General features: G+C 36.1%; 1 protein-coding gene across 2 annotated transcripts in view; it reads left to right on the top strand.

Moving 5' to 3' along the window:
* The window catches only part of LOC115435701 (oxysterol-binding protein-related protein 10-like), an 89,077-nt gene that overhangs the window by 53,223 nt on the left and 8,153 nt on the right, over positions 1 to 27,701 (top strand). The window contains exons 7-9 of one of the 2 annotated variants that reach the window (XM_030158293.1): positions 14,498 to 14,653; positions 18,454 to 18,940; positions 27,042 to 27,228. In XM_030158293.1, coding sequence (XP_030014153.1) covers positions 14,498 to 14,653; positions 18,454 to 18,940; positions 27,042 to 27,228 — 830 coding nt within the window. Of the gene's footprint in view, positions 1 to 14,494; positions 14,654 to 18,453; positions 18,941 to 27,041; positions 27,229 to 27,701 lie in introns of both variants that reach the window. The other variant, XM_030158292.1, reaches the window with a different exon arrangement.

Here is a 27,701-nt window from a genome sequence, read left to right as displayed (position 1 = left end):
GATGTATGTAGTTTTATGGTCATACCCATAAAAAAGGTTGATTTTAGCTGAATTTTCTCTGCTTGTGTTTTTGTAGCATAAATACTTTTGTTTTCATGTGATTTCTTGGCCTCATTTTGGTCCATATTTTGTTTGTGTCTACTCACTTTGTGGAATATTTTGTTACTTTTTTGTGTTTTTATTCATCTTTTTGCAATTTCTTTGAATATTTTTTCCTGTTTTGTTAATTATTTTTATTATATTATTCATTTTGTTACCTTTTTGTTCATTTTTATGTATATTTGCTTCATTTTCTTGATTATTTTGTTTACCATCACTTGAATAAATGATTAACCAAATTAGAATATTAGCCCATAAAGACCCATTGCTACTTTTGTGTTAGTTCCCAAATGAAATTTTTCCTAGGTATATCTAACCTTTCTTAAGTGGTTTATCACCATTTATTATAATATTATCCTTTGTATGTTGCATTTTATCAATATAAATCAGGTATTTTCCTTTATTTAATTTACTGATCATAAAGATGTTCATAAAAGCTCAGATTAAAGTTGAAGGTTATTGTATCAAAAACAGAAAAAACTGAAAGAAAAAGTGACTTTTTCAGGTAAATATATCTTTAACTGAACATAAACCTAGTGTCCATCCACTGTCATTGATCCAACTCCATGGGTTTTACTGGTGAATCACTGTTGTAGAAGATGACGGTGTTTCCACGGTAACTACAAAGCCTCTGAACGCCCAAATGGGTCATATCTGATGACCATGAAAAGATGACAAACTGCATTTTACATCATTTATTTTCATGTATTGATAGACTTAATGAATCAACAGTATTATACAGTTTAGATCAGTAGATGCTTTCAGTCGGTGGTAGATGTTTGCATCTTTATGAGTTAATTATGAAGCCACAGAGTCTTATTGACCAAATTTAACAAAACATATATTTTACACTTGGTCAGAATGATGTAGTCATAGTTCCTTTAGATAGAAAAATAATGAATTATTATAACAAATCAGAGGAACCGGTGAAGCACAATAAACAATGTGTTGTTATGCAGTCAGTTTTCTTTTAAGTGTTAAAAGACTGACATGAGCTTTTAGTTTAGATGCTGTTGTTTAGATGTTTCACCTGCTGCAAAGGTCGTGTGGGGGAGATAAAAGCATGCATGACCTTTTCTACATCTGCAGAGAGAGAGAGAGAGAGAGAGAGAGAGAGAGAGAGAGAGAGAGAGAGCGAGCAATGTCCCAATCTTCCCTTCTGGATCACTTTTGTCATCTGAGCTTTAAAAAAAACTAACACTAGTATTGGAGACTAGAGGACAGATCTTTAACGCTGGCAGCTCACAGCAGCTGATTATAATCGCCTCAGATATGGTGCCGATTAGCTGCAGGACAGTTTTTAATTGCGATGAGATAGTACGTGTTGAGTCAGTGTGAGCGCATTGAAATCAACACCAATCTCTGTGGTTATGTGTGATTTTTTTAAGGCTTGTAATAGTGATACACATGGTTGGCACTAGAGGGCGACACATGTCTGGTTTCTCACTCCTGCCCCTGCTCTCTTGTATTTTATTTCCTCTGACCCCTCATATGTCCTATATATATATTAATCAGTTTAGTTCATTAATCAGTGCCAATAGAATGTTTTACAGGTTATCAGTTCTGGAATAAGTTGAAGATGATGGAAAATGCTTTGTTTCTCAATTCGAAATAATCACTTTTAGTTGAAAAAATCCAATGATAGCAGCAGATTATCAGCTATTAGTTTTTTGTTGTTTTTTTTTCCACTATTCACTGCTATTAGAAATATGCTCTTCATATAAACCCCAACATATTGCTATTACAAGTCCCAAGCTAATTCCACAGATATAGCCCACAGAATTACTGATTTTTTCCATTCTTGTGCTAGTGCATCTTCATTGTTTGTTTATTTTGAATATAACATTAAAACCAAACAACAAAAAGATTTATATATAAAAAAAAGAAAAACAGGATGAAGTTTAATTTATAATCTCCCGCCCCCTTACCCTATCCTTATACCTACTCTAAATTCCTATGTCAGATCCCATAAGTAACTCAAAAATCCTACACATAACAGACTAAATTCTGACTAAACACAAAACACAAAAATGCTATACATATCAAAAACAGACTATGTCCACTTTGCAACAGCATTTCACATCAAAATAAGCTCTGTCCCTTTCTTAGCAGTAAAAATGCACATATCAAAACAGAAATAAACTCTATCCATTGTATAACAATAATACCCATATCAAAAACACTCTTGCATGGCAGAATGTGAAATTATTATATGACATTAAAAGAATGGCACAATCTGGGACTGAGTGTCTCACAGCAGTGAAATAACAGCCAAAACCATCTGCAATGACATTTAGGGAGAAATTGTGGAATAAGTGTAAATATCCTGTGTAAATCCTGAACAATGAGCATGTTAATGTGAAGAGGAGCATTGATAAAAAGCATGCATTTATGGAGGAAAGCAATGTCATACTGCAGATAATTAGAGCTGGGAGAGTAGTATTTAATTTACAAGTTGTTTAACCCTAACTAATCTAATGAGTAGCTTCTCATTTCTTAAACAACCATCAGTTTCTTAGAGTATAAAGATTGGACTGTGTTTCAATGGAAAAAGGTCATGTGGTCTGATGAGTCTAGGTTGACTCTGTTCAGGGTGAAAAGAGAGGTAGATGAAGTGATTACCCATCATGCCTAGTGCCAACAGTAAAAGCCTGTGAGGGTAGTGTTATGTTCAGGGGTTGCTTCAGGTGCTCAGTTCTAGGTTGAGCAACGTTATGTGTCCAAAAATGATGGAAATAAATGTTGTGACATTGCAAAAGTTTACTGACATGATTCCACAGTGAATGCATTCCATATTCAAAGCTAAAGGCTAAATATTATAGACCAGTGGTTTGGCTTGTGACCCCATTTTAACATCATAAATTTCTGCTGACCCCAGACATTCAAAATGAAGACTTTTTTTTGGTCATGTAACAGTTTGCTATACTATGTTGCAAATAAATGACATTTAGTCTATATAATGTATATTATTATGGACGGAGGCAGAAAAGCCAGGTGTAGATTACTGCACAAAGTGAGAATTTTATTTTCCTTGGTCAGGATATATACAGTCAGTCCAGCTTAGATTTACAAGGCTGACAATTAATACTGAACAAACAAGAACTCAAGCTATGAATTATGAAAGAGCTGCAGCATCTGAAACTGACCACAATGAACATTTGAAAGATAAACAGTACCACAGTGCTTCCGTTTCAGCTTCACAGTTTGTCATGTCTTTTATGGATTGTGATTGTCTCTCTCAACTCAGCATATATTTTTTATTAGTACGTTTTTTTTGTTTTGTTTTGTTTTTTTTTTTGTTTTTTTTAGCAATTACTAAAAATTTCAGGTGATCCAGGCAACCCCACGTGGGATCCCGATCCCAAGGTTGAAAAATGCTGTTATAAACAGAAAAGTGAATAGAATTTCATATTCTGCTCCGTTGTTTCTCACAGATGGAGGAAAATTAAGAAAAGACAAATACGGAGACAAGAGAACATGACACATTTGGGTAATACTGAATAAAAGTTCTGAATGGAAAGAAGAAAATTAATTACAGCATTCTTATTTTAAAGCATTTCTTAATTGGAGATTTGGGCCACATCACCCACCCTTAACCCTTATCCTTCTTGACAGAAATCACAATAGTTGATCCCATAAACTGCTGGTTGCCATGACAAAGAATTAATAGTCTAACCTGAATTCATCTGATGGGAGTAGGGATTATCCAAAGATTAGCACAGAGCTACTGAAGTCTCCCATCTTCCCTTATTTTTCCTTCAAATCATTCAAACGCCACTGTAGAGGTGGTGTTATACTGTACATGCCCTTCTGTCTGACTCTGTTTTTTATTACAAACACAGCTGCCCTCTGTCCAGTAAAGACAGAAGCAGCGTTGGGAAACAGTCATGTGTTTGGTCTGCAGATGATCACTTTCAAAGACCAGTCATGGGACATGAGGATTAGGAGGAGGGGGTTATATTCATTCATGCACATATCACATGGTGCCCAGTGGTGGCAAAAGCACACACATTCTTTACTCTAGTAAAAATGCAAAAACTGTTGGACGATGGTAAAAACAGAAGCACTGATTCAACCTCTTTAAGGCAGTAAAAGTGAAAAATAAAAAGTACTCAAAAATCAGGCTAGGAAGAACGTTTCTACTGAAAAAAAAAAAAAAAAAAAATTGAAAATAATCAACATTAAGTTCACTCAATGTGCAAATCAGTTCTCCACATCAGAAACAGAACTTAAAAATTATGATGTTTTGTCTTAATGGTCTAGTCTTTCTTGTTGTTTTTGTCTTATTACTTTGTCACATGTGATATGCACTTATGGATTCACAATGGGATAGTCTTTTCTAGGGCCTTTTCTTTGGCCATGATTTTGGCCAAAAATAAAATCCCAATTTTTTCCTCTAAAAACTCAATTTTCGATTTCGATTCGGGCCAGTGGTGGCATTTTAGCCGGCATGTTGTTTTCGTGTGCAACTCGCAATGCAATGCATTGCTCCCACTCCAGTGTGTGTTGATGTTTGAGGTGCTGAAATAAGTTTGTTGTGCTGCTGTCTTTGACTGATCCCGCCTTCAGGGTGAGTTTGCAGCGTGGAATGGTTTGGTTTTCATCGGAAACTTGGAAGCCGTACCAATTCAACACAACTGAATTGCTCTTGCTGTTTTCAGCCACGAACTTCTCACTCTCCTTAGCAAACGCCATTTTTGTACTGGTGTGTGGAGACCAAAGACTGTAGAGAGCACAGTTAGGAGGAGGAATCTACGATAGCCTGGAGGAGGAGCCTATGGTAGCCCAGAGGCATGTGGCCTGAAGACGTGAGAGAGATGAAATTCGATTTGATGATTACCCTTTTTTAAACATTGTCCTAATTGAATAATCCAATTTCTATTGAAAATTGATTAATCGTGCAGCCCTAGTCTTTTCTATATGTTTTCAGTCCATTCTGTCTTCTTGTGTTGTTGTTGAAGGTGTACAATAATGCAGTTAAACTAAAATAACAAACCTGTTTGAAAATGTAAAGAGTAGAATCTACAGATGTTTGAGTTAAATTGTTGGAAGCACAAATAAAAAGTTGCCTGAAAACTAAAACTCAAGTAAATTTCCGATAAATGATGAACCAAATTAAATTTTCAGGTGATGTTCATAATAATCATCTGATTGACAGTTGATTCCAAAGTTATTTACGTTTTGTTTTTGTGGTGTTTTCCCCCTTTTTCGCCATGAATACAAACAATAATCTCATTTATTTAAAAAAATAATAATAATAAAATAACTGAGCTGTTGCTTTCAGGTCTTCGTCAACAAATTCTGTTCCAGAAATCCATGAAACAACTGTGAATACAAAACAACAGATAAATATACGCTACTGCCATTGGTGAAGCATCATCTTATTTAACAGTCAAAGCTAAAATGGGTTGATATTGACAACCAATCGAAATTGTCCTTCACCCTGTGACCTTCTCCCCGGCACAGCAGCAGTCTGTACAAAATTTGTCAGAGAGGAAAAACACTGGAAAGCCACAGCAGGAAAAACATCTGTAATGATGTTAAGAGTCTGATGCAGCGAAACATCCTGTGTAAATACTGCACAATAACAGGACCGATGAGCAGGTGAAAAGTACGGCTCAGCTGAAATTTAGCTGAATGTGTTTGGTTTCCCACCAGGTTTCTGCTTTTTTCCACTCCAGGACCTGGATCCTGAGGTTTTCTGTTTCTTATTAGTTGCCTGGTTGCCTGATAATCTGTAAAATCCAGTGAATGAGATGCACATTTGCCTAAAATGTGGAAAGTCAGTTTAGTGCAGCTGAAAAAAAAAACAAAACCCTGTGCTCGTCAAGTGCGTAATGAGTAAATAAATGGTTCAGTGGAAGCGGAAATGGCATTTGTCAATATCAATTACACACTACACTCACATCTGCAGCATCAGCAGGGCTCTGTGTGCTGATCATTGTGAGCCAGATCCCACTTCTGTTCTCTGCTTCTGCAAACACGTCACCGCTTTCCTCATTGATTGTTAGTTTTACAAGCCAACAGTCAAAGGCTAATTTCCGCTAATGTGCAAAGAGGTGTTCTGTATGTATCTGGGAGACCTGGAATCTGTTGGTTCTCTGATAATCAGCTTCCATAGAACAGATTCAGTCATTCATCACTTGTGAATGACAACGCAAATATGACAACACATAAAAACATACATACAAACAAAAATACGTAACACACATTGCAACTACACAACTACAGGTCAATATTGTTCATAATTTTCATAATGTTACAAACAAATGTTTTGCACTCAATATTGTGAGTACTGATCTGTATAATGTTAAACAGTGTAAAAGCACCGATCACTGATATGTGATGTATTCCTGAGGCTCCCTTCACACTGCAGGTCTAAATGCTCAATTCTGATTTTTTGCATGGTTCACAATATAATTTTAGACTGCATCCAGACAGCAGGTCCTGATGCACTATTTGGATTTTTTGGTGAAATCCAGTTTTTTTGTGTGCTCATTCATATTACACAGTAAATCCGACTTCTATCAGTTTTGAGTATGAACTGAATGTGACCCTAAAGTGAACAGCATGCACAAAAGGGGTCCTGACGCAATAGGTGACCACTCAGGCACGCACTGTGTTTATGGAAGTGACGCACCTGGAATGCAGAATTGTGACGTTTGTCGCATTTCAGTGACGTAAAGGTCAGGTAAATGCGACCTGGCCATTCAGACTGAAGTTGCATTGCAAAATATCAAATACGTATCAGATTTAGGACCACATATGAAAGTGGCCTGGGTCGGCTTTGAAAAAAAATCAGATTTGTGCTGTTCAAACTGTCTTTAACAGATCGGATACAGGTCACATATGGACAAAAAAATTGAATTTGGGCCACATTTGCATGTAGTCTGAACATAGCCTAAATGTGACTGCCATGAGACTCATGTTTGAACAGTCTACGCTCCTGCAGTGACCCTCATCTGCAGAAGAAGACGTGATGTCACGTGCAGCACATTGTGTTTATGGAAGTAAATATAGATCTTTCCGAGGTCCGCCTCCTCCAATACAGAACTGTGACGGCATGATGGAAAAAGTCAGATAAGATATGACATGACTGTTCACAATGAAATCACATTGTAAAGCAACAGATATGCATCCAATTTGGGACCAAATATAAAAGTGGCCTGGGTGTGTGTAGTTCAGACTATTATCAAAACATCAGGTAAGAGTCACATATGAGAAAAAAGTCAGATTTGGGCACTTTTACCTGCAGTGTGAACATACAGGGTGGGGAAGCAAAATTTACAATATTTTGAGGCAGGGATTGAAAGACAGTGTATGACCAATTAGTTTATTGAAAGTCATGAGAGTTTATTTGCCACAAGAAAATTGACATAATAGAAAATGTTTTTATTCTATGTGTCCTCCTTCTTTCTCAATAACTGCCTTCACACGCTTCCTGAAACTTGCACAAGTGTTCCTCAAATATTCGGGTGACAACTTCTCCCATTCTTCTTTAATAGTATCTTCCAGACTTTCTCGTAATAGTTTTGCTCATAGTCATTCTCTTCTTTACATTATAAACAGTCTTTATGGACACTCCAACTATTTTTGAAATCTCCTTTGGTGTGACGAGTGCATTCAGTAAATCACACACTCTTTGACGTTTGCTTTCCTGATTACTCATATGGGCAAAAGTTTCTGAAAAGGTATGGATAATAGTGTTAGGTATGATTATGACTATATGAATATATGTTTGGTTTCAAAACAATTGACGTTGTGCCTGCTGAGAAAAAACAACTAAACGTTCACTGTAAATTTTGCTTCCCCACCCTGTAGGTGTAGTGTATATAGTGGCCCTGAGAGTCCAACACACATTTAATAAAATCTAAGATTTGATTAAACAAAGTGTTTGACCAATTCTCATATTATATAAAACATTTAAAAAACATGGCAAAACACATGACATTAGAAAACCACATTTCAGCATAATATTATAGGGAACAGAACATTATTTCACAAAACATGACAGAAAATGACACCCTTTCACTATGATGGTAGATAAAACATGATGAAAAAAGCAACATTTATGAAAAAAAAATTACAAAATTCAAGAATTTACAAAACATTTCATTAAAAAAAAACACAATATATGACAAAAATTACATTCTGGCTTCCTGTTAAAATCCATTTTAATGAGCATTTCAGTATTTTGCTGCACTCCTTTTAAAATATACGCAGCTCATATTTCTTTTTTTATTTTTCTAATTTTGTAGTAGCCTCTCTGGGGAAAGTGTCAGAAATTAGCATTCACTCCAAATACTCTGATACTTAAATGGGACGCTGTTCTCAGTTCATCTACAGTATGTACATGTATTTGTCCATATCCAATAAATAACATCATAAGGCATCTCGCTCTTGTCTCATGTCACAAAATGCAATCGCAGAAAACATTTCACAGTGCTCAACAGTATGGAAATCAAGGTTTTATGAATTACAACAACCTTTGACAGCATGTGAAACTGTTCTTTCTTTCTGAGTTGCTGTTTGACCCTCAGGGCTGCCGTAACCAGTGCAGATTTACACACAGAGTCATGTGTGACTACAGAGTTGAAAGTGAGGATGCAGTGAACAGCTGCAGCTTCTATAGTGGTAATTATACAGACTGTACCATTTGACCATTCAAACGGGGGTGGATAAGGGGATGGAGGAAGAGCAATAATTGGAAAATATTATTGAAGCAAATGAACGGAACACAAAAGAGAGTAAAAGGGGGGAAAAAAATGCTGAATGGAGCAGAGTGAGTAGGGGAAGGCATGAAGGAGGGAGAAGGAGAGTTTTGAGAGTATGATGAGTGCTGATGGAGCTCGGTGTGTAGAGGGCAGGGCTTATGTAAAGAGGGAGGCTGGGAGGAGGGATCCAGATCAGCATCACTGTTAATCTGCCTTTGAAAAGTGCAGCAGGCTCAGAGCGATACACTTCTGCTTTCTTTCTTTCCATCTTGGTTTTATTTCTTGTCTTTTCACCACTTTCTGTTCATCCTTCATGTTTCCCGCCCTCGCCTCCTCATCCTGCTGTGGTTCTGTTAGTGCTGGGACTTCCCTGCTCTGTTCTTTCTGTGTGTTTTTTTGTGGATGGTGAATATGAAATCCAGCAGCAGGACTCCAAACAAACCAGCAGCGCTTTCATACCAGACCTACAACGTGAGTGGGAGATGTCTTTGTTAGTGTTTGCACTTAACTTTAGATGATTCTGAGCTTGATTTCCTGTGTTTTTAGTGGGTCATGGTGATGCAAGTGGGATTGCATGTCTCTGCATGTGATAGAGTTTTTGAACAGTGTATAGATGAATGGCATCATTGATAAAGAGTACAAACAAATCTGGGACTTTTAATACTTCAGGGCAGCATTTGATTCAATTCTGGTTTCCTGTTTTCCTTCCTGATTTGGTAGAAATCTGTAAAAAGAAAAAAAAAAAAAAAGGGTGATAGGGTGATAAAATAATAATTCAGATCCATCAACTTTTTAAATCCCTAGAGCTAATTTATGAATAATTATTAGTATTGTAATTTGTTTTTGTATGATGTTAATTTTGTTGCTATCACTTTGACTTTTTGACTCTATTTCTGATATCTGAACTATTCCAATCAAAAATGAGCCTTAAAACTTGAAATAAGCAATGATTTGATCTTCATTATGACAACTGTCAATATCATGACAGCATTTTTATTCAAATAAACCCGCCCCGTTGAGCACACCTTCATATGTTATGTATCTCAGACCACATTTAACTTACAATGTGCAAACCATTTTTAGTTTTTGTCAGCACATTTTGACACAAAACAGAATCATGGGATTTTATTACTGTAATTTTTGTGTTTGTTGTCATTTTTCTTAAACACAAATGTTTGACTATACTTACTTTTTAGTTCTCCTCATGAACAACCTGTAATTATTACTGTCTTAGATCAAAAAATGACAGAAAAATGAGTTTGCTACAGACTTTCACACTTTTTCTAAGGGGTCACTTCCTCCAAGTATAATCCTAATATGCTAAATTGAGAAAGAAAACTCAAATTAGTGGCTCAAACAAAAATCGTAAATCCCCATAAAGCTGTCCATAAAGCAGGAGTATTGCAGTATTATCAGATACTCCATTGACATAAAATACAGAATCACTTCAAGTATGAACAATTCATCACCCGGAACTTATTTTCAGTGCTTTAATGAAACAACCTCTCTCATGGAATAAAGAATTCATTAGCATTCAGTTCTTTCAGAGATATATAAAAACTCTTAACTCCACTTTATGACAGATTTTAGCAGCTGATCTGAGTTTATTGTATCTCATGATAATTCTTATGTTGGTTTTATGTGTTTGTGTGCATTTTGTGGTATATTTTTGAGATTTTGGACCTTAGAAGAAAAGAAACTGCAGTGGCTGAAGCCAATGGTGACATGAATAAATAAACAAATAAACTACCCAGCTTTTTATAACTGTAATAAAGTTCCTGCAGCAGAGCAGAGGACAAGTGTGAGCTCTGCACTGAGATAAGAACCTGAGTGTAAAACTGAGTAGGGGGTGGAATGTAGAGGTCAGGATAAAGTGATAAAGTAAAACATGTTTACAGAGGGAAACTTCTGTCTCTATGTGATGATCATGAGTGGATTGACTTTCCAAACTGACTCAGACTGTTTCCATATCTCATCCTGCACAGGCTTACATAAACCTGACTGGTGATGAATTATTTAACACATACGTACTCCTGTTTTAGATTCTTGGACTTAAAGGAATAGTGGGACAGTTTGGATTAGACACTGTTTTGCCATCTTACAATTCAGATAATAATATCACAAATTGGGGTTTTTGTTTTTACATGTGTTCCAGTTTTGTGAAGCTTTTACTGGTTTTGATCATATAGAGGGAATCACAGAGAAGTCTGGTTCATTCTCATTTATTTTTATTTCATTTAACCTTTATTTATCCAGGTAAGACTAACTGAGATTAAAAGGTCACAGACAGTGGGTAGTTTACATGCACACCAACACTCTGATCATTATCTGATTTCTGGAGTTATCAGTTTATTCAGGTGATCATGTAAACAGGATAATCTGATAGGCGTTATCTGATAATGGCACTTATCTGATTATGAGAAATTGGATCAGCACACCTAGATTTCTCCCTAATACTCCCAATGTCTACATGTATGTGTACAAGTTAATCTGATTTCTTTCATTTTTTTCATTTTTTTTTTTTTACATCTGCGCATGTGTAAAAAGAAAAAAAAAAGTATATAAATGGATATGCAACTCTGTAAGCCAGTGTTTTTCAATCTTGGGGTCGGGACCCCACATGGGGTCACCTGGAAGTCAGATGGGGTCTCCTGAAATTGCTAGTAATTGACAAAAATAAAAAATAAAAACTTACTAATTATAAATATATGGTGAGTTGAGAGAGACAATCGCAATCCATAAAAGACACAACAAACTGTGAAGCTGAAACTAAAGCACTGTGGTTCTGTTTATCTGTCAAATGTTCATTGTGGTCGGTTTCAGATGCTGCAGCTCTTTCATAATTCATAGTTTGAGTTCTTGTTTGTTCAGTATTAATTGTCAGCCTTGTAAATCCAAGGTGGACTGACTGTACATACCCTGACCAAGGAAAATAAAATTCTCACTTTGTGCAGTAATCTACACCTGGCTTTTCTGCCTCCGTCCATAATAATATACATTATATAGACTAAATGTCGTCTAACATTAACGTTTATTTGCAACATAGTATAGCAAACTATTATACGATCAAAAACAAATTAATTTTAGCAAAAAAAATGTCTCCGTTTTGAATGTCTAGGGTTGCCAGAAATTTGTGATGTTAAAATGGGGTCACGAGCCAAAAAAAGTTGGGAACCACTGCTGTAAGCCTAAGGAAAAAGGTAAACAAACAATGAAATAAAATGAAGGATAGCACCATTGTGTAACCTATTTTGTAGTCTTATTAGCTCCCACATTAGGACAGCTAACGCTGACACCGTAGGCGTTGCCATGGTGAACAAGACAAGACCAGGTGCTTTGAAAATGACATGAATATGAAAGTGTACGTCCTACATCATAACGTATGTACGTATTTTGAAATAAATCAAATAATGGACTGAAACATGTAAAGCAGAGTTTTTCAATTATCACATTACTGAAGTGTATGTAAACGCATCGCATCTGATTATAGCAATTATCAGATTACTCCCAATTATCGGATTTTTACGGTCCTGTAAACGAGGTCAATGTAGCAACAGACATACATATACACAGATAAAAGGCAAAGTAGTGTAACTATTAAAATAAATGAGATGAAATACCTTCTGCCAGATCATTCTACCATTCTACCTAGTGTTCAATGAGCTCCTTCAGTCTCAGGTTAATTTGTAGTTCATTCCAAACAGACAGAGAAGCAGATTTAAGGCCTTTGGATCAGACAGAAGAAATCAATCCTCAGACTGAAGACTTTAAATACCTTTACTGTTTTTGACAGATGTAGTAGTGACTGATTACTATGTTCTGTTTGCGTCTGCGATGTTTACATTACAATCAGTGTGACTGTTATCTTAACCATCAGTTAACTCTCACAGACCTAGAACTATTTTTGTGGTAACTACCTAATGATTTTTTTTCTATCTTTAACCTTTCCTAAGTAATTTATCACCATTTATTATATATTATGTGCTGCATTTTACATTTTTCAGTGCAAATCAGATGATGTTGTTTTCATGTTCACTACAGATGCTCTGAATGTCCAAAAAAAAACAAAAAGGCACATCTGATCTCGCTGATGAGCATCTATTGATCAGCAGATCAGTAGATGCTTTTGGTTGCCAGCGGCTGTTTAGGTCACTGGGGGTTAATGTGACCTCGCCTGTTCAGAGCTTTTGTTACGTAGTTGTGTTGTAGGGAAACCAGCATCCTGTAGCCACAAAACATCACAGATATGAATAGATTTAGATACTTGTTCCATCTAAATTACTAAAGAACTTTAATCAGACATGCTGTCATACACACTGAGTTTTTGTCTGGTCTACTCTTATAGCCTATATGTTTGTCAGTGTTGTCAGATTGTGTGCCCTTTGTTAAACATTTGTGCTTAACATTTGTTCAGTGGTGTGTCATTGATTATATCGATTCATCCTTTTAAGCCTTCTGTCTTGTTTTGTCTGCTTTTTCTGTACTAACTTTCATTGTTGTTAGTTCCACTGTTTTATCGGTTAGCTCAGCAGCTGACGACGGTTGAAAATGACCCATTTGACTTACACTGGCACATTTACTCTAATGTTGATCAATTTGCAGTGCCCCCTGAAAATAAACACATTCTTTCATGATAAAATAGAAAGAAAAACTTCATTCACTAGACACTGAAGAAGCAGGTGTATTGTTTATTTCCACCATTACAAGGCTCTTCTGAAATGATTGTTTTTTTCTGCAGCTTTCTTTCTGTTTCTACAAAACTTTAGTCCTTGACCTATTTGTTTCCTGTGCAGATATTTATTATTATTATTATTATGATGATGATGATGATGATGATGATGATGATGATTATGATTATTATTATTATTATTATTATTATTATTATTATTATTATTATCTATATTATAAAAGCCAAGTACTGTGTACGTTTGTGTGTGTGTCCATGGATTCACATAAAATCTGGAAAGAGCTGACTACTGCCGTTTGGCATACTTATGTATTTTTGGTCAAGGAAGAGACTAGCTTAAACAGCAAGTTGATAGGACCAATATTGTGGAAGATATTAGTAATTTTACTATACAATAGCCTTACTATCATGTTGCTATGGCCAGAATGCTTTGGCAGAGACTGCTGGACAAATGTGGTACAACATGCACATATACACACCAGTATAAAAACTACCACATGGATCCCCACGGGTCAACGCACTAGTAGTTATATATCGTAGTCGCAGTTGGGTGATATTGATATAAATGTATTACTTACACCATAGATTAGTTGGAAATAAACACATTACATTGTTTGTTGTTGTTATTGGATCTCCAGGAAGTCTAATTTTATAACTCCTTTGTGGTCTGTAAAGTATTTTATTTACTCTATTTGCACCTACAATGAACAAAGATGGAAGTATATAATTTCATCACACACACAACATACAGAATTATATTGTGCTAAATTTCACAATGACAATAAAGTCATTTCCATTATATTGTCTGTCTATTCTACACAAAGTAAATATGGACACTATTGTACTTGAAAAGTTGTAATACAATATCTTTCTTTTCTTTCACAGGTAGGAGTACTGACTATAAAGTGGAGCGTAAAATCCAAATGCATGTGAAAGTGTAATGCCTGTGTAAATAAATAGCTCGGTGTAAATACATGTCTTGTGTCTTCTGCAGCAGCAGGGTCAGTCCAGTGGTCCAGACGCCCTGGATCCCAGTGATGAACATACAGACACCGAGGACAACGAGGAGGAGGATCTGGGAGTTTTAGACGACCAGCGAAGCATCATCCTCCACCTCCTGTCGCAGCTCAAACTGGGCATGGACCTCACACGGGTAAGAATGAATTCAGGTGGTGTTATTCTGGTCTCTTCTGATAAGTCTGACTGATCTTTTTATCATAAATTTCAGGAACAAGACCTCATATCAAATGTTCCCTTTCCTGTCATATTTCCTCAGTTATACATACTAATACATATGCTTAACGGAAACATACATTTTAGCTTTGATGCTGATCATTAAGTAAACATTCCCCTCTTTGGAAGTCCTTTAAGGCAAATCACTGATTATGAGCAATAATTTATCAAACATCAAACAACACTTGATCTAAATGTGGATCAGATGAGCAAGAGGACTTTTCCAACAATAATATGGTGTATGAATTCATTTTCCTCATTAAAATAAGTGGTCACTGAATGTTGACCTAACCAAACCCAGTGAAATGCAATAAAATATGCAACAAGATGTCATCACCTTAAATGCAACAAGGTGAAAAGTGCATTAAAAAGAATATGTTTGTGTATGTTAACATTCAATAGTTTATTTCACATGCCTGTTAGTTGGTGACACTATTTTGTTGCACTGCCAAATTTATTTATTTATTATTTCTGTTTATCAGGGACAGCGCATTTTAACCCTTTCATGCATAGTGGTCACTACAGTGGACAATTACTTTACAGCTGTTCTCTTGTATATTCATGGGTTTTGTTGTTTTAGTTCCATATCAACCAACACAGTGGACACTTATGTATCATCTCATAAACTGCAATTCATACAATTATTGTAACTTTGCTGTTCTTGATTGGTTCTTGAGTGGAAATCAATTGTTAATATTTATTTTTTGCATATTATCTCCATGAAGTGAATAATAACTAGTATTAGAATATGTTGAAATGTGAGAAAACATCAGATTAGCTGCATTAAACATGGTTTCATTTCACTGTTTTCATATCACTTTATGATATTGGGTTTTAAATACATGTTTCTTTGCGTCAAGAATAAAATTCATAGTGTAGCTGAGTGGACATTTTTATAACTACATGAAAAACAGGTTGATTTAAAAAAAAAAAAATTCAATCACATTGTGTTTTTTTTCATGCCTAAAGAGGGATAAAAATACTCAGGAAAAAAAATCTTGATTAAGGTTCTCATAATTCATGCATGAAAGGGTTAATGAACATCTACAACAATTGCAGCTGTAAATATGCCAGATTGTAGCAACAGTGCTAATTTCCATCTGTAGTCCCAAGCAGAAAGATCATCAGTGTTAAAGATTGTTCATTTTACATTAATATCTGATGTCCTGACTTGTCTTTGTAGATTTAAGTCTCATGGAAAAAAAATGATTGGTCACGGGTTGAAAAAGTTAGTGAACCACTGCTCTAAGTCTCTATATACTGTCATTGGCGCATGGATGTTTCTAATTGAAAATGGAGAAAGTGAAAATATTGCTGCATGTAGATTTTTTTCTAATTTTCAGACAGAAATTCTTATGTGTATATACATTAGATAGACAGAAGTATTGGGACACATTAAATTCAGGGTTTTCATTGCCAACAGGGCGCTTTACTACAAAACAACAATAAAAACTCCCATAAATGTAATTTTATAGTGTGATAAATATTGTTGCAAAAAACATTTTTATGTCGTCTTTAGGGTCAGTTTCATTTACATTGTCATCTACACTTACAAAATGCTAAAGCTCGTTGTTTTAGTCAATGTTGATTCTCCTAAAAAAATCTTTATAATTGTTTTAAATGTTCTACCTCTAGATTTCTGAAATATTTGTCGGATTCTGAATATAAATCATATTAAATTACAAGTCATCAGATACTGGTCTCAGAAGAGATATTAATTTTACATGTGTTGTGATAATAGTTGGAAATAACTGAACCCTTTTATAATGATAATTTTTCTTTCTACTACTTTCCTATTATATCTATGAGCCGTAGGTGTAATATGTCCAAATAGGTTGACCCATATACTGTGTGCTTTCTGTCTTTTTCCATCTGTATTCTGAGTCCTCCTTCTCCTCTGTAGTTATATTAGTGTCCGGCCTCAGCTCAGGTGACTCTTTCAGACCAGTGATCCCAGTCTGCTTACTGATGGACCAGTGCCCTGGATAACAGGGTTAATGTGCAGATAGGCCATGTTAAACAGCTGACACCCTGTGTTTTCAGTAAGAGGGAGTTGCACGCTAAATTGCTAAAAGGATTGCACATAGTCTCCTGATGCAGCTCTCGAGACAGAACAAAACATATCCATCAGCTCATTTGCACATAGGCCGCCATCTGTCCATTTACCAATCCATCAGTGTTACCACACGAACAAAAATAATTATATTTCTGGAATAATGTTGCCCTCAGATATGCCAAATGTCCCATCATTAATGATAATTTTAATCATTTCGTGACACTTAGTAATCAGGCTAGACTCTCTTATTTTACATGTTTCTGCAGATCAAAAAAGTAAAATAGGGATCCTATGTTTGTGTTTGCAAATCTCAGCTCATGAAGAGCCTTAAAAATGAAACAATAAAATGTAATATCTATTCTTAAACATAGTGGGAGCTGCTGTAAAAATGCTGAAACAGGAGTGATGCTTTCATGGTTATTAGTTCATGTGACTTCTGTGCAGTTTACAGTGATTTTTGATTGTGTAGAGTTAAAGGAAAATGGTCTTTATGTCTTCAGGTATTTTTTGATGTGGTGACAGGTTTTATGGTGTGCAACTTGCAGGTTAACAACCACAAATAATGCAAATGTCGAAAAATTGTCCAGTTATTTGATTTCAAACTATGTACAAATGTACATGGAGATTTTAATGATATTTTGGGCCTTTTTTTAATTTTATGTTTGACAATTTCATGTAATGAAACAGGAGGGACATGACTCTAACTAACACAGCTTTAATAATGAGAAATAGAGGGATAGCGATGTTCGTTTTTGACATAAGGGAGGGTTAAAATATAAATTCATACAATAATGACAGCTTACAGGCTTCTTATTTTAAGCCTAATACAGCAAACCAGTCACCACTGTCATATCAGATGTCGTGAGTCTATACAACAGGCTTATTATGATCCAATAGGGACTGGAACAGAGTTTTAATACCATGTACTTCAACACAGTGACAAGAATCTCTGTTATTTTGACAGCCGGTCTTTTATAACACAAATGCAGTCATTAAATCTAGAGTTCTTGATAGTTATTTAGTGTCACTGGGCAAAAATTCCACTATTACCTTTTAGTGTATTATAGTTCAAGTGATCTGAGAAAAATCAACAGTTCTACCAATTTCTGTGGAAAATATATGATGTGGTGCACAATTTATCTAGTCTAGGTGTTTTAAAAACAAGTGTGGGGTTAGATACATGATTGACAGCTGTAATTACCAATCACTGATTAGAGTTCCTCAGACTTTACTCTACTCTTCTACTCTGTAGTGCCACACTGAAGCTTGGAAAAATGTCATCCTTTTACAGTACTCTACAGTACTGTAAAAAGATGTCAGCTTCATCTGTCTTTATGTTTTGTCTTTTGATTTGGATTGAGAGGAGGTAGCTCCCAAAGGATGTTGTGGATTTACAAGTGTTTCCCCCTTTCAGCTCCTGCAGCTTTGAGTTAATTTATTACAGTGTAGTTTGTGGGTTTTATTAGGCTGGTAAAGCTGTGTATCATCAGCATAGAAAAGAAAACATATTCAACAATACAACTTTCATATTAAAGTGCATGTTAGTGCATTTGTTGGTGGATTCCTGTGGCAATAAAAGAGAGGACATGATGGAAGACAATCTCAAATCTCATGGATGTTTTTATAGGCAACATTTGTTTTACCTTTGTCTTTTCTCGCTCCAGGTGGTGCTACCGACCTTCATTTTAGAAAAGCGCTCCTTACTTGAAATGTACGCCAACTTCATGGCTCACCCAGACATGTTCCTGTCCATCACCTCTGGCTGCACGCCGGAAGAACGCATCATACGATTTGTCGAATACTACCTGACCGCCTTCCACGAAGGTCGAAAGGGTGCTGTGGCCAAGAAGCCCTACAACCCGATCCTGGGTGAGAACTTCCACTGTTCCTGGAACGTGCCTCGAGACCGCGTCCGACCTCTCAGGACTACCACCTCCACAGCCACGGCCCCTCCTACCACCACGGGGTCCTCACAGAGGGGGAACTCAGACTGCTACTGTGTTCGGTTTGTAGCCGAGCAGGTTTCCCACCACCCTCCAGTGTCTGGATTCTATTGTGAGTGTAAGGAGAAGAAGATGTGTGTCAACACTCATGTGTGGACCAAGAGCAAGTTCATGGGCATGTCTGTGGGGGTCTCCATGGTCGGAGAAGGTAAGACGATGTAGCAGTGATGCACACATTTTATTCTAGACTTACACCAGATGAGTTTTCCAAAGATTTCAATGTCACAGACGAATTTCCACTGTTGGAATAAGATTTCAAGAGGTTCTGATGGACTTGAGGCTCCATCAGCTTTATCATTTTGGTATGAAGTGGTCATAAAAGTGTCTTAAATCAGTCATTCCTACATCTTGATGCTCAGACAAAGCTGTTTAACATTGTTAGTTTTTAGTCTTATCTCATTCAAACAGTCACGTGAACATTGTCAGCATCATAGATATACGCTCTCAGCATCAAACAATGAAATAGGAAATGTTACAAATTAAAGACATGATGGCAGACATTCTAGTTTAATCAGAAATGTGAAAACAAAATCTAGTTTGATGTGTGTTTGGCTGTGGAGAAGTGATGGGAGCATAATAGGCATAATGAAAACACAACTTTTTAATAAGAAAAAAATTATTAGTGCTATCAAACAATTCAAATTTTTTATCAGATTAATCATAGGGTTGCTGTGGATTAATTTCGATTTCATTCATTTTTAATCTATATTAATCATGTTTCATTTTGCATGAGCAAACAGACTCAAGAAAGAAGGGAATATATATGCACTTAACATGTTTATTAAATACCTTCAACAGTTTCAACAAATATTATTTTGTACTCAAATTTCCATCCAGAGGGCCAGCGTGCTGTTTAGCGCGTTCTATCTATATTGGTTGGTTCTGCTGCCTGTCACTACTGGATCAACTGCCTATTTGCACATGCGCAATGCAGAGGCGATTTCTCATAGACTGCAAAGGAAGCTCGGCTTCCCCTAAAATTTCTAAAATTAAATGGTTAAATATGTATGGCTGTGTTGACAATTCATTGACTTCAAATATGTTAGAACACGTTCATCTCAAAGATGAGTTCGTTCAGAATCAGCTTTATGACAAATCAACGGACTCGATGTTGTTCACTTCTCATACATTCCCGTTGCGCTGTTTTCTCATACGATCTCTGCTCAGTGCATTTGCCCATAGACGCTCAGCGTCCATGCACTTCAATGGGACTGAGTGGAACAGTTTTTTTCATTGCCTCAAAACTGGACGGTAATTGGATAAATGCCACAATGTTGTCCCATCCCTGGACGCCCGGCGTCTCTGGGGGTAAGTGGAGCTGTGGGCGGGCCTCGGCTGGGCTGAACACCGGGCTTCTACGTGCTGATTGGAGGATCAGTCGACAGGCTGAATCCCATTTTATTGACAGCTATTTTGAGATCTACTCCTTCACTTGACAGAGTTCAGTTTAATACTGTTGCGCATTCTGCTGTGAAATCGAGAGAGAAACCACTACGAAATTACTTGTTCATTTCTTACACTGTAAATAAAACGCAGTCATCATACTTCCTTGTTTCAATTTAACATAATTTCAACGTTTTCTTGTTTAGTTGGTACGATAAGGTCACTGACCATTTTCTTAAAAAGGAACGGAGGGCTGAATTTATGTTTAAATAACTTGACATTTTTTTTATGTAAGCTGACAATGACCCTCCCCTCTCTGAAAGATGAGCAGCCGCCACTGGTGCGACGGTAACTCTACTCGGACAAACTGCCCCAAATGCATTAGCAGAGACGTTCAGAGTCATTCTGCTCTGCAAATGGGTTAATTGCATTAAAATTTTTAATCAGATTAATTATATTGATGAATTAATCTGCATTAACACGTTAATTTTGACAGCCCTAGAAAATATGTTGATATTTTGAAGATGTGCACTCCCACTTCTTAAAGAATCTACTTGCAGTAGTATGCAGTTTGTCATTGTTTTGTAGCTATGCTGTATTTCAGGAGACTAAATTACTGTATTTATGAGCATTTCATTACTTACTTAAATTACTATAAAACATTAAATGATTACCAGAGATATAAACATAAACATACTATATGGGTTACCAACCATAACTCACATAACTCACTGAATTTTAGTTAGAGTTTTTTTACTTAGAGTATGTTTGATAGATTATAAACACAATTTTAAAAGTGCTATATAAATGTATTATTATTCCAAGACTAACTGGGTGGAAAATTTAGTCTTGCCCCAGCAGTGGAGCAAAAACCAATGAGTCCTGCTCCAGAATGTAAATGCAGGATAAAATTCATGCCAACATCAACCAAGGAACAAACAGTGCATAAACACATTCAGGTAGCAGGATCTTCTATCAGTACAGGATCAGAGATAAGGCTAATACAGAGGTCTGCAACCATGATGAGATCAGGACCAAGACTCTGACCTGATGCCAATACAGAGGCCAATACAGGGTCAGGGGTCACCACTGAGGGTCGTAATGAGATGGAATTACACAGGAAATGGGTTTTTAAGTAGATAAAGAAGGTGACATGTTTGTCCTTGTGCTCAAAAAGCTTTGCAGAAGAGAATAATAAACCACTATATCATAGGTGTCAAACATGTGGTCCACAGGCCAAAACCAGCCCGCCAAAGGTTCCAGTCTAACCCGTGGGATGAATTTGCAAAAAATTACACCGAACATTTTAACAGTCAAGGGTCATTTTAATTCCGGACTGATAAATTTTAACAATATTCTGCCTGCTACTAAATAATTTGTGTCTTTGTAAATCCACTGTGATCTGTGAGTTGTAATACACATGTATAAATGATAAGTTGAGGCATAATATTGTTAAAATTGCATTTATTTTTATTAGTTTTATTTATTATTTTATACTTATTTTAATCCCATTTTTCTGTGAAAGGATAGTTTGTAAATGTGAACATCTACATAATTACAGGGTGGGGAAGCAAAATTTACAATATTTTGAGGCAGGGATTGAAAGACAGTGTATGACCAATTAGTTTATTGAAAGTCATGAGAATTTATTTGCCACAAGAAAATTTACATAATAGAAAATGTTTTTATTCTATGTGTCCTCCTCCTTTCTCGATAACTGCCTTCACACGCTTCCTGAAACTTGCACAAGTGCTCCTCAAATATTCGGGTGACAACTTCTCCCATTCTTCTTTAATAGTATCTTCCAGACTTTCTCGTAATAGTTTTGCTCATAGTCATTCTCTTCTTTCCATTATAAACAGTCTTTATGGACACTCCAACTATTTTTGAAATCTCCTTTGGTGTGACGAGTGCATTCAGCAAATCACACACTCTTTGACGTTTGCTTTCCTGATTACTCATATGGGCAAAAGTTTCTGAAAAGGTATGGATAATAGTGTTAGGTATGATTATGACATCAATATATGTTTGGTTTCAAAACAATTGACGTAGTGCCTGCTGAGAAAAAACAACTAAATGTTCATTGTAAATTTTGCTTCCCCACCCTGTAAATTTGACTTTTTTCACTACAACAAACAGAAAAATTTGGAGTTGTCAGTATTTATAGGCTATTATGTTATTATTTTATTAGTCTGGCCCACTTGAGATCAAATTGGGCTATATGTGGCCCCTGAACTGAAATGAGTTTGACACCCCTGAACTATACAGTTTGTTAATTGCACTTACATATAACAAATATACTCTTGAGTATATTAGATTGCTGCCTTAAGCTTGAGCTCTTTTTGCACTTTTGATCACAGACACTATCTTCTTCATTATTTCAGCTTAATTTCACTGCTCTAGAGCACAGGTGTTAAACATGCGGCCCATGGGCCAAAACCGGCCCTCCAAAGGTTCCAATCCATGATTTTATGGAGTGCAAAAATTACACTGAAGATATGAACAGTCAAAGGTGTTGAACTGGTTTTTACCCAATGTGATCTAAAGTAAAATAATAGTCTAATAACCCTTACAATAAAATGTGAACAACCTGAAAATTAAGTACAATTTGAATAATTTTCTGTCTGTTACTAAATGTTTTGTGGATTCGTGGATCTGATTTGGAAGTTGTGTTAATAAGTTGACACATAATATTGTAGACATTCTTATTTTAGTTACACATTCCAAACTTCAAAATTTCAACAATATTATGTTTGTGTAACATTGTGTGTAATGCACATGTACAAGTGATAAGTTGAGGCATAATATTGTTAAAATTTAGCTTATTTTTCTTCAGAATTTCAATTTTTTTTCTGGTTATTCACTTCTTTTTTGTGAAAACATAGTTTGTAAATGTAAACATTTTCATAATTTACTGGTTTTTATTGCGCTAAAATGAAGAGAAAAACTTGGAGTTGTCATTATTCATAGGTTTTTATGCTATTACTTTAATGGTCTGGCCCGTTTGAGATCGAATTGGGCTGAATGTGGCCCCTGAACTAAAATGAGTTTGACACCCCTGCTCTAGAGTCATGGAGGTTAACACAGAAGAAAAACAATTAGCAGTATCTGATGTCACTTTTATCAAATAATGCTACAAAAATATTATTAGTAAGGATTCCTAAATTACATATTATATCAGTATTATCCCTTCAGAGGGGCTTTTAATTATACAATCCATCCATAATCATGTAATTATCCCATAATAGTATTAATATCTGTTTTTATAAATTCAGTTGTAAGTCGTGTTGGAAGCATCAGCAGCTCTTTTTCAGCTCAAAGCCGTACATTCATGCCTTGTTAGAGTGCTGCTGTACCACATGTCTTTACCTCAGGGACCCACTGCTAACTGGTGCAAAGATCATTGTTTGACAGTCTGCAGATGTTAACAAAAAAAAAAAAAAAACGTATGTGTGTGTCTGTATTTGTCTCATTATGACGACGCTTAAATTATCACGACCTATCCTCGCTTATCATCTCCATGCTGATGCTTTTAATTATTTTGTATATCCATTTATGTTTATCAAATGTTGCTCATACATACTCTTCATCAACCAGAATTAATTTAGGTCAACGGTATCTTCAGTGTGGCTGAATACCCCATGTGGGTCTTTGGCTCACGTAAACAAACACGCATGCATGATGAACTCAGTGAAACGAACAAACATAAGTGCACATGTGGAAAATAATCAGGTTACTGACTGTAGATTTCACACCGCAGAATGTCTTGTATATGTTTGCGCTGTTGAGGATCTTTGTGCACGTCTCAGTGTGTGGGGGTCTTAAGGACACAGAGGTGGATGTTTCAGACCTGGAGCCGTGGCTGCAGAGTGGGTGCAAGACATCTGTCGGTTATATAAGCATCATGAAGAGGGGGGGGGGGAAGGAGTCCTGAGTGGACGGAGAATCGCAGGCAGAGAGAAAATCTGACTCTGAATTTTAATGTTGACTCAATGGAAACAGTAGAAGTCAGTGTTCTGGTTAAATTATTATAAAAGCTTGAAAAGTCTATAAATGAGTAGATTTCTTTTGTGTGTTTTGCACGGTCAGATCAAGAATATTTACTTCAGGTGCTTTTGTTGGACTTTTTTGCTTTTATTTCCCTTTTATGTCCCAGTCAGACAGATGCAACATTTATAAGCACTTCATGTACCGTAGTTTTTATTTATCATTGTTCCTATTAATAAGAATGTAATTAATAAGAATTTTAAAAAGTGATGAAAAGTAGCTCCAACTGCATATCTTTTAGAACCACAGACTTCAGCAAAACAGTAGTAGTAGTATTTTATTTTGTGTATTATAAAGGTGAAAAGGAAGATGAGTTTATTTGTAATTAAAGCTGCATTTTTGACCTTTTCACTCAGTTCAATCAGGTTTTGTTCTGAAAATACGGAAACAACAGGTAAAAGCACTTGATTTAGCTTCAATTTAGCTTAAGTTTTTCATATTAGTGAGAATATAATTAAGAAAAAAATAGGAAATTTTGGTTGTCTGCTGTTTTGGTGTCTAACATTTGTCTGAATTTAAGTCAAAGAACCTGACATTGTGCTTTATTAAACTGAAACAGCGATGATCGTTAGTAACACTGATAATTTTGTGCATAATCTGTGATAAAGAGCTACAGCAAAGTAGACATACATGACAAAAATAGTACGCTATCAATGTTGTAGAGACCTCTGAAATGTCACGAGTCATGTTTTCATGAAGGCTCATGTTTTATTAAGAGGAAACAAACTCCCCTGTTTACTTACTCCAGACGCATGCTGTGCTTTTTCTGAATTACATGCAGAACTGGTTGTGCATTTTGTCTTGTAGTACAGTCATCTTTAATATATGAAGAGAAAAGGCCTGAAACAGTACAATGAATACAGCATCATGTTGTTGAATACCCCTGGATGAACACTGTTACTGAAATGTAAGTTTGCCAAAGGATTAATCTAGATGCTGAACCTACAGAACTGATCCTCTATAAGACATGAATGACCAATTTGTGCTTTAGCCAAAACTACATTTGTGTTTTCTACTGATGCTGATGGAAGATGTTACCAACAGGGTTATTTTGGTATTTTTTTGAGGAATGATCATTGTGTGATTGTGATGACAGTTAGTTAGTATGTAATTAATTAACAGCAGATGCTTATGACTTGTAATCTGTCTGTGGTGTTTGTGTACATCTGTTAAAACACCCAGCATGTACAGTATACCACATACACACACACACACACACACAGTAGCTCTAGGCATGGTCAAGCGGTTACGAAGGGTAAAAAAATTGTTCAGATGATAATGAGTCAGCCTACATTTACCTGGCATATAGGTGTGATGCATGGATGGAAAGGGTATTTCTAGTACTTTGAGGCCATGCAAAAATATTTGTCAATTTTAGCCACTTTCACTGAAATTGTTTTGAAAAACATCTAAGTTACATAGGGTAAAAATAACTACATCTAATACTGGCAAATTTTTCAGCATCTCAAAAGTTGCTGTTTTCACTTGAAGTTGCCAAAATTAACATTACTTTAGTGTCAGATATATTGTCGACTGCAACTCCTACAATTTTGGTGAAAACAAATGAATCAGTCTAGGACTGGGGGATAGCAATGTGAAGGAAAGTCTGGTTACATAGCGTAAAGTGATTATATTTAGGGTAAATTCTCAAGTCCTCGAGGCTGGTAATCAAAAAATCAAGCACAAATGATATATAGCTCGGGAAAAAAATAAGAGACCACTGCAAAATGATCACTTTTTCTGATTTTACCATTTATAGGTATGTGTTTGAGTAAAATCAACATTTTTTTTTTCTTTAAACTAGTGACAACATTTCTTCCAAATTTCAAACTAGAAGCACTCGGAGAGCGCAGACCTCCGCCAAGGCTGATCAGTGGGCCCCCCCGTGGGCCCCCCCACCCCCGATCACCACCAAAATTTAATCATTTCTTCCTTATCCCATTTCCAACAAACCCTGAAAATTTCATCCAAATCTGACCATAACTTTTTGAGTTATGTTGCACACTAACGGACAGACAAACAAACAGACAGACAAACAAACAAACCCTGGCAAAAACATAACCTCCTTGGCGGAGGTAATAAAAATATTGTTATTCAGAGCATGTATTTGCAGAACACGACACATGGTCGATTCAGGTACTAAAAGATTCAGGTACTAATAGCACTGTTTTTGCCACCTAGCTAGTCCTATTGTAAGAAGATAGTGAAGGCCACAGTAGTGGTTTATACTTCTCCTTCTTAAATAATACATGGATCAGGTGTTTATTCAGTAGAATAAGGTGTGCTTGTGTCGGAATTCAACAGACACAGGAATGGAGTGGCTGTCATACATGCAGACATGCTGATTTCAGAGGATGTTGCAGTTGTCTTTTAATTTTTTCCAGAGCTGTAATAGTATCCCACTATCATGCTTGGAGTGAATAAGTATAAATAATGTTTAAAACCTATAATGATTAGGGCTGAGATATAAACCAGTACTCTCTTGGGCAATTAAAGTATGAGACAAAAAATGTAAAGGTGGACGTCAAATATAGTCTTTTAAAAGAATGAAAATCAATTGTCTCTTTCTTTTTTTTTTTTTTTTCTTTTTTTTTTTTGTAGACATCATTTAGAAACAGTAAAATTGGTTTTAGGACTCCCAAACACTTATGTATCAGCTACAAATGACAAAATAGGTCTGTCTTTCACCCAACATGTTCATAGTCCCTGACTGTACCTTCTATCAAACACTGAGATTAACTTGAAAATGAAAAAGAACATTCTGCATCTTTAAAAGTGACATCCATGCAATAGCTCTGTGTGTTTTCTTTGTGTGTCAGGTGTTCTGTATCTATTGGAACATGATGAGGAGTATGTGTTCACGCTGCCCTGTGCCTATGCTCGCTCCATCCTCACGGTGCCGTGGGTCGAACTGGGGGGAAAGGTCACCATCAGCTGCGCAAAGAGTGGCTACTCAGCCACTGTTACCTTCCACACCAAACCCTTCTACGGAGGCAAAGTACACAGGTAGGAACTAATCAACCAATCACACTATTTGTTATAGACATTATGCAGGGTGTATAAAAAAAAACTATACATTTTGAAAAATTATTCCCAGTTCCGCATTTGATAATTTTTTTGAATTTTCTTTTAAGGACGTCGGTAGGTAGGGGATTGGTGGATATTTGTCCAAATTTAAAAACCCAGGTTTTCAGCGCAATCCAAGTTAAAACTGGTTTGCGCGAAGTAGCAGTGGGATTTAAATCCAATCAAAGGTCATGGGAGGGAACAATGGGCATCCATTTTGTTTTCCACAAAATTGCCAGGTTAAAACATTAACATTTTGGCCAGCATGTCAATTTCATTCCTTTACCCATGGCAGCTGTTTCTGCCTTTCAAATTTAATTCAACTTGTTTAGGTCTGAAAATGTCACTGAGGACATCCTAATCCTAACTGAGGGTACCCTAACCCTGACTTGGCCTGTCCTCAGTGACATTTT

The sequence above is a fragment of the Sphaeramia orbicularis genome, chromosome 16 (assembly GCF_902148855.1).
Source record: "Sphaeramia orbicularis chromosome 16, fSphaOr1.1, whole genome shotgun sequence".
Lineage (NCBI taxonomy): Eukaryota > Metazoa > Chordata > Actinopteri > Kurtiformes > Apogonidae > Sphaeramia > Sphaeramia orbicularis.
The sequence above is the reverse complement of the archived record's forward strand: the minus strand, read 5'-3'. Positions and strand labels throughout refer to the sequence as shown.